General features: G+C 52.9%; 1 protein-coding gene across 5 annotated transcripts; it reads left to right on the top strand.

Moving 5' to 3' along the window:
• The first annotated feature begins 1,066 nt into the window (after positions 1–1,066).
• Prrg2 (proline rich and Gla domain 2) lies at positions 1,067–7,661 on the top strand. 5 transcript variants are annotated; one of them, XM_042700546.1, is made up of 8 exons: positions 1,074–1,158; positions 1,674–1,739; positions 2,346–2,443; positions 3,084–3,268; positions 3,452–3,491; positions 5,679–5,826; positions 6,671–6,799; positions 7,059–7,661. In XM_042700546.1, exons 3-8 carry the CDS (start codon positions 2,359–2,361, stop codon positions 7,075–7,077), a joined length of 606 nt encoding a protein of 201 aa, XP_042556480.1. In that variant the 5' UTR covers positions 1,074–1,158; positions 1,674–1,739; positions 2,346–2,358; the 3' UTR covers positions 7,078–7,661. The 5 variants fall into 5 exon arrangements, with proteins under 5 accessions (XP_042556481.1, XP_042556480.1, XP_042556483.1 ...); XM_042700548.1 differs by lacking the exon at positions 1,074–1,158 and adding an exon at positions 1,175–1,193; XM_042700547.1 differs by lacking the exon at positions 1,674–1,739 and having other exon boundaries at positions 1,067–1,158.
• The last annotated feature ends 351 nt before the right edge of the window (positions 7,662–8,012 follow it).

Raw genomic sequence — 8,012 nt, 5'->3', positions numbered from 1 at the left:
CTGCAGAGACTGAAAGTAGCTGACGCTAAGCCGGAAAGGAAAGGTGGAATGTCTGCTAATGATCTTGGATTTCCAAAACTGATAGTGGTGATGGCTACACAACTCTGTGAATATAATGAGAACCACTGAATTATACCTTCCAAGTGGGCAAGGTATGTATTATACAAATTATATCTCAAAAGGCTAAATTAGGAAACAGTAATGTAGTGAAGCATGTGGTGATACATGCCCGTGATCCCGGCACTGGGGAGGAGGTTGAGTTCCAGGCTAGCCTGAGCTACATAACCAGATCCTGTCTCAATCACACAAACCACGCTGCTTCTGTCTAAATCCAAGTTCCACAAATGGAAAACATTTAAGTCTTTTGGAGGCTCACGCCTGCAATCCTCGCCACTCAGCAGGCCGAGATCTGAGGATTACGTTTAGAAGTCAGCTTTGAGCGGGAAAGTCCGTGAGACTCTGATCTCCAATTAACCACCATAAAGCCTGTAAGTAGAGCTGTAGCTCAAGTGGTGGAAGAAAAAAAAAAGGAGAGGCAGCACCCAGGCCTTGAGTTCAAGCCCCAGGACCAGCACACACACAAATTAGCCCTTACCACCCCGAAGGGAACCGCCACAATCTGAGAAACTGAGGCCAGGAAAGATATTCCCCCCCTCCCACCCGCTCCCTCAAATCCCACTTGTTAGACGCCCCCGGGTTCCAGTCCCCGCCTTAGCGGGATCTGGACCTAACGCTAAGCGACCGCGTTTGCAGAGCGCTGACGCAGGGGTCGGCTAGTCCCGGGCATGCTGGGAGATGTAGTTCCGTTTCAAACCTGTCGCATCCGGAGAGCTCTACTAATGACCAACTAGGACTCGGGAACCCGAAATCTTGCCCTGTGTCCCTCAGAACCCCGTGGGAAGGGAACTCAGAGACTTTATCCTCTCAACGTCCGCAACTCACCTCACACACGACTACTCGTTCCGACGTCGCTCCCTCCAGTGGGCGCCGACACCGGAAGAAATGCTGTTTACCCGCTCCGCCCCGCCCACTTCCGGCCGTCAGAGGAGAACGGAAGTGAGACTGCCCCTAGCTGTGGAGGTGCGCTGCCCGAACCGGTTTCTCGTCTCTTCTTCTCTTCCTCCCTCCGGAAACGGGAGTGACAACTCGAAGGTTCCGGTTAGTGAAACTGGCGCGAATGTGGGGAACGTTTCGTATGTACTAGGCATTTTGCAGCGGGGATGATTTCCTGAGCTTGATTGCTAGGCTTTGAGTTGTCTCTCCCTGGTAGAGGTTTAGAACTAACGATTTCCACCCAGAGATGAGAATATCTGCTTCCCCAAGTATATGAGCCATTTTTCATGGTGCATCTCCAGAGACAAGAAGTGAAGACTTTGGTCCTATTTTTATAGATAGAGCAAGAGGTCATTCTGAAGAAAAAAACCGTTCAAATCCTCAAATCACCCTCGGGAAACGCAGATTTTACTATCCTGGCTTTTTTATGGGGCTCTCTCCCTGGGGCCCTTTCATCCTAAGGTTCCTTTAAATACTTTGTCCCTTACCTGAGTCCCGCCCAGGACAGGTAATTGTAAGCTCCGCCCCTCTGCCAGAGACCGGGAACCGGCCTGGTTACCAGGAGTGAAGCACCCCTCCTTTTCCTTTCCCCCTCCCCTCTCCCTTACCCCCCCTCACAGCTGGTCACAGCTAGCCAACGAGGTCTACATTAAAAGAGGAAGGGCAGTACTTACAGGTTTGGGCAGGTAAGTACACATTCCCGGGGACACAGCTTGACTTGAGTACCCAGGTATCCTGACCTCCCACCCTTCAGAGAGCTTAGATGTTTTGGACCCCCAGACCCAGGAGTCCAGGACGTCTGCCTCCCCATATAGCTTCTGATCCAGAAATACAGGACCTTGCCTCTCATGTAATCTTTGATCACTGAGGGTGATATAACAATGGGCAGCTAGGCGGAGATGGAAATTGACAGGAAGGAAAGAATCTGGGATCACAAGTGCACCTCCTTGGAAGGAAAAGACCTTACTGTGTGCATTAATCGGTGCAGGGTTCTGTAGATCAAGTGGTAGAAATAGGAGCTCCTCCCCTCATACTCATCTCTGGTGACATTTCCAAGTGTAAATTGGGGGCGAGCTGTTGTACCACTCAGAGCTTTATATACCTCATCCATAAAATGGGAATAACAGGTCTGTGGTAAAAATTACAATGTGTTCATAAAGATCGACAGGCTACGGGCTATGTAAGTGTCTGCTGCTATTTTCAATCATAATCACAGAGCTCAGGCAGGGAGGCCTTGCCCCATACCCCAGGGACGGAGGCTCCTGTAATCTTGATGATACCACAAATTCTAGGTGTCCATAAATTATGAGGGGACACCCTTCCCTGTTACTGCTCTATTTGGGATTGACCACATGCCTTGATAACTCATCTAGCGCGGAGCAAAAACAAGGTGAGTGTGTGGGTACGCCCTGACCCATGAGACTTGGCTCTTCATCTCTTTTCTTCCTCCTGGGAATCCATACCTAGGGGTCCAGATCTGTCACCTCTCTCTGTTATCTAGGAATGCAGTCCCCAAACACTCCCCTCACACCTATGAGGCTAAATCCTGTCATCATCCTACAGACTCTAGAGACCAGGTCCCAGTCTTCTTAGACACCCACGGGCCCAGGCTCTAGCTCTCTTCCCTCAGACCCAGGAGTCCAGGCCTCAGCTCTCCTCCTTCAGAACCAGGAGTTCGGACACTAGCTTCTTCCCCTAGGACCCCATAATTTTATGTATGTATGTACATATGTTGGTTGTGAGGCTTGAACTCTGGGCCTGGGTGCTGCCCCTCAGCTCTTCAGCTCAAGGTGAGCGTTCTACCACTTGAGCCACAGCGCCACTTCTAGTTTTCTGAGTGGTTTATTGGAGATAAGAGTCTTATAGACTTTCCTGCTGAAGCTGGCTTTGAACCATGATCCTCAGATCTCAAGCCTCCTGAGTAGCTAGGATTACTGGCGTGAGCCACCAGCGCCCCACAGGATCCCATAATTTTCACGTTCTTAAGGCCTCTTAGGGACTGTCTGTTTTTCTGACCCTTGTGTCTGTAGGCCCAGAAGTCTTTCTGGGTTCCCCACATGCCCAGAGCTTCCTGGGCAGCAGCCACAGGCGGATTCCACGAGCCAATCACTGGGACCTGGAGCTGTTCACCCCAGGGAACCTGGAGCGGGAATGTATGGAGGAGAAATGTTCCTGGGAGGAGGCCAGAGAGTATTTTGAGGACAATACATTGACAGTAAGAGCCTTTCTTCGACCTTGGGATCCAGCTGTTCTCCAAGCTCTGGGTGGGGCATCCTAGCCTTCTCCTCCCTCTTGGGGGTTGGGGGTGTCTCAAATCAGGGTGGGCTGGTTTGGGGAAGATGCGAATCACTCTGATCAATAGCTGCCTCTTCTTTCTCTTCCCCTCATCTCCCTCCAGGAGCGCTTTTGGGAAACCTATATCTATAATGGCAAAGGAGGTGAGTAAGAATGAGACTCTCTCACCCTGTCACTAAGGCACCCCAGCCCACACAAGGCTCTGTCTGTCCCCCCAATCCCAGGCTTCCTTGACACTATAGCCTCTAAGAAATCCACCAGACTGGAATGACATTCAAGGGAGGCCCCAAGTCCCCAGGAAGGGGGGGATCGGCTGGTGGAGGAAAGGGAAACCCACTTGAGCTTTTCTTTGCAATCCAGAGTCTCAGCCACATCAAGCATCTTGGTTGCTAGGGGGCTCCCCCCCTAGCAACAGGACCAGGGCAGGAAGCCTGGCCATCTTCACCTGTCCAGTTTGCCTATTCCCAGCCCCTCCTCTTGAGTTGGGAGGCCCCATCTTGGCTGCAGCCTTGTTGCTAAGGGGGGCTGCTCCTTAGCAACGGGGCCTGACCAGGCCAGAAAGAGGAAGCCAGAAGCAGTACCTGGCTGGCTTCCCCTCCCCCATAGCCCTATCCCAGATGCTGAGAGGCCTGGTTGCTAAGGAGTGCTGCTCCCTAGCAACCATACCTAACTGGATGACCCAAGGCCTCCTGCCAGACAGAGGACCCCCCCCATCCCCTTGTGGCCTGGTTGCTAGGGGTGGATGCACCTTAGTAACGGGCTCTAGATCTGACCTGGCATCTTCAAATTGGAATTTTCTTCATTGCAGCCCTACAGAAACCTAGTGGCTCCTTGAATTCCACCTGCCACTTGCACATATTGAGATGATTTTCTCCTCTCAGTGCACTTTTCTTACAAGGAGCTTAAAAGCTGGGGGTTTGCTGGGTGGCTCACCCATTATAATCCTAGCTAAGCCGGGCAACGGTGGCACGTGCCTCACGCCTGTAATCCTAGCTACTTGGAAGGCTGAGCGCTGTGGATTGTGGTTCAAAACTAGCCCAGGCAGGAAAGACCATGAGACTCTTCTTTTTTTTTTTTTTTTTTGTCAGTCTCGGGGCTTGGGAACTGTCTCACAGCTCTTCAGCTCAAGGCTAGCGCTCTACCACTTGAGCCACAGTGCCACTTCTGGTTTTCTGGTGGTTTATTGGAAATAAGAGTTTCACAGACTTTCCTGACTGGGCTGGTTTTGAACCGTGATCCTCAGATCTCAGCTTCCTGAGTAACTAGGATTACAGGCATGAGCACCAGCGCTCAGCATACCATGAGACTTTTATCTCCAATAAACCACCAGAAAACCGGAAGTGGCCCTGTGGCTCAAATGGTAGAGCACTAGCCTTGAGCTGAAGAGCTGAGGGACAGTGCCCAGGCCCAGAGTTCAGGCCCCACAGACTGGACCCCCCCCCCCAAAAAAAAAAAAAAAGCTAAGGGTAGTACCCATGCCCTGAGTTCAAGCTCCAGACACACATATGTAGATCAAAGATATTGGTTTATTCTTTGAGGGAAATCATTGCCAAAAGAAATGCTTCCAGCCACACATTTCAAGGCCTCTTAAAGTTCCAAGGTCCTGGTTCCCCCTTTGATTGCTAAAAGTGACTGCAAATGCATACCTAGTTATTGGAAGAGGGCCCCTAAATTCCTCCATTGTTACATGAATTTTTTGTAGTCTCCTGATTGATAGGAGCTGCCTACCAGAGTGCAGATTGGAAGCTCATACCCCCTGGGTGCTCCACTACCCTAGTTAAACTGAACTTTCACATACACAGTGAGTCCTTTTTAAGTATAACTATATCCCAAACAGTATGTGGGATATACTTACACTAAAAATGATTTTTCCTCCATTGTGGGGCTTGAACTCAGGGCCTGGGTGTTGTCCCTGACCTCTTTTGCTCCATGCTAACACTCTACCACTTGGACACTTTGAGCCACAGGGCCATTTCTGGTTTTCTGGTGGTTCATTGGCCATAAGAGTCTCACAGACTTTCCCTGCCAGACCTGGCTTTGTACCATGATCCTCTGATCTCAGGCTCCTGAGAAGCTACAATTACAGGCATAAGTCTGGCACTAAAAATGATTTGTTGTGTATCTAAATGCTAAATTATTATTTGCTGAATCTGTCACTGTTTTGTGTAAGAAGCCTCTCCAAGCTGACACCCATTTGACCTTCAGTTCTGGTCGTGAGGGTCCAAGGGCACAAGAGTGAGGTGAATTGATTGAAGCCATCGGAATAGGAAGTGATCTCCTTTGGCATGTGCTAGTCCAGAAACATTTGGCTCCTTCCACCCCATCTACAGGTCGCGGCCGAGTGGATGTAGCAGGCCTGGCGGTGGGGCTGACTTCAGGCATCCTGCTCATTGTGTTGGCTGGGCTGGGAGCCTTTTGGTATCTGCATTACCGACGAGGCCGGGGGCCAGGCCAGCAGCCCAGTCTCAGTCCTCAAGAGTAAGGGGGACTTGGGGAGGTGGAGAGGGAAAGGAGGGATGAGAGTTCTGAGGAAGGGTGTGGTAGTACGAACTTTAATCCCAGCAAAAGTCCCAGCAACTCAGTAGGGGAAGGTGGAAGGATGTTGAAATCAAGGGCAGCCTGGAAAAATGTATCAAGATACTGTCTCAAAAACAAGATAAGCTAACTGTGGGTGGCTCCAGCCTGTAATCTTAGTTACTCTGGAAGCTGAGATCTGAGGATCAAGGTTTGAACCCTGCCAGGGTTGGAAGTTCTATCAAACTCTTATCTCCAATTAACCACCAAAAAACCCTCCTCCAAACCCTAAAGCTGAGCTGTAGCTGAAGTGGTAGAGTGCTAACCTTGAGCAAAAATGCTCATGGAGGAAGTGGTGCTGTGGTTCAAGTGGTAAAGCGCTTGCCTTGAGTTGGAACACTGAGAGACAGGGCGCAGGCTGAGTTCAAGCCCCATGACCAACAAAAGACAAAAACAACAACAAAAAATGCTTGTGGACAGTGCTTAGGTCCAGAGTTCAAGTCCCACGAGTGGAACAAAAGGGGGAAAAAAGTCTGAGAAAATCTCTCTGTCTCTTTTCTCTAGTACCAGGCCTGTCCCTCTCTGCATGTGTGTCTGTCTGTAACTGAAAGCCTGCCTCTGTGGTTGTTGATTTCCGTCTGTCATTTCCAGTCCTTTCTGCCCGGAGGGCTAGGCTGAAGGTGACCCTCCCTTCCTCTAGTCCATCTCCCTTCCACCTCAGTACTCCTGTAACCCACAGCTGCTACCTCCCTCTTCCCCTCTGTCCTGTTGGTCCCCTTGGCTAACTATCTCTTCTTCTGGCCCCCAGGACCTTGCTCACCAGCCCTCTGAGTCCTCCAACGCCCCTGACTCCACCTCGACCCCCAGGCCTCCCCACCTACGAGCAGGCGCTGGCGGCCTCCGGGGTTCACGATGCGCCTCCGCCCCCTTACTCCAGGTGGGAGGCCGGGCTTGTGCTGGGGAGGCGGGCACTGTGGGTGGACGGAGGGGGCGTGGTCGAAATTAGGGCGGGGCTTGTGGATGGGGCGGGGCCTGCGTGGGGAGGACTGAGGCGTGGAGGGTGGGGCTTGTGTCCAGACGCTCTGGGATTGGCCCAAGCGCCAAGGGCGGGTCGCGGTGGTCCCGGTTGAGGGTGTGTGGGTGTGGGTGTGGGTGTGGGGGGTCTTTGGCTCACTACTGTATCCCTGTCCTTACAGCCTTCGAAGACCCCCGTAAGGAGCTGCCTCGGTGTCCGGGCTCCCGAAGCTGTACCCCTGTCTGATTCACACTGGACTCCATAAGCTCCCCGCCCCAATTGTTTTGTGGTTTTTTTTTTTTTTTTTAAAGATTCCTAAAGCTGAGCTTTCCTTTGGGGCGGGTATGGGGGGGGGGCGTGGGGGTCGCGGGCCCAGGCCTCCCCGGGCCCACGTGTTTCCGTCGCGTACGGATACACGCACGTCCCCAGCCAACGTGTTTCGCGGGGCACGGGCATCTGCCTCCCTCGCGCGCCCCCCGGATCGCGGGACCACCGGGATCACCAGCTCCCGCCCCTCCACATTGCGATTAGCCGTGCGCCCCTGCCGACTCCGACCCCGGGCAAGATGACCAGAAGTGACTGGACCCCGGCCCCTCCGGTGCCACGGGAGGGGGGGGAGGGCACGCACACGCAGGGCGCCCCGCAACCAGGGCGAGGGTGGGGGGGCACGTTTGTCAGCGTGTACTACAGTGTGTGTCGGAGGGGGTGAAACAGCCGTGTGGCATCGGGTGGGGGGATCGGAGTGGACCTCAAATCCCTTTGGAGAAGAAACCAAAAAAAAAAAAAAAAAGCACTGAAACAATGCAAAAATAAAAGAAAATAAAAGAAACCACGAAGGAGCAGATCCGCGTTCTCCGGGCGCTTCCAGCCGGTTCTCGGTACGAATGAGGCGCCCTGCACCCCCAGGCTCTCCAGCTCGCTCTCTCCTCTCTCTCTCTCTCTCTCTCTTTTTTTCTGCCTTTGCACGGGATTGTGGGAGGAAGCGGAGCGCAGCCAGACACCCCGCCGCCCGCCCCCCTTCCCCTCCCCCTCCCCCAGCCGCCTGGTGCAAAGATGGCTGCACCGTGAGCGCAGAGGAGGAGGAGGCGGCGGCGGCGGCGGCGAGAGAGCGAGCACCCGGCGCCTGCACCCACCC

This window comes from Dipodomys spectabilis, unplaced genomic scaffold (genome assembly GCF_019054845.1).
Source record: "Dipodomys spectabilis isolate Male_0828 unplaced genomic scaffold, ASM1905484v1 ptg000266l, whole genome shotgun sequence".
Lineage (NCBI taxonomy): Eukaryota > Metazoa > Chordata > Mammalia > Rodentia > Heteromyidae > Dipodomys > Dipodomys spectabilis.
Note: the sequence above shows the minus strand (reverse complement) of the source record. Positions and strands in the feature narration are given on the sequence as shown.

Excerpts from the sequence above, each read along its gene's own strand:
- Prrg2 (XM_042700547.1), top strand. The coding sequence starts at position 2,359 with ATGAGGGGACACCCTTCCCTGTTACTGCTCTATTTGGGATTGACCACA. Across the intron at positions 3,492-5,678 it reads TATCTATAATGGCAAAGGAG|GTCGCGGCCGAGTGGATGTA; the intron begins GTGAGTAAGAAT and ends CCCCATCTACAG. Across the intron at positions 5,827-6,670 it reads CCCAGTCTCAGTCCTCAAGA|GACCTTGCTCACCAGCCCTC; the intron begins GTAAGGGGGACT and ends TCTGGCCCCCAG.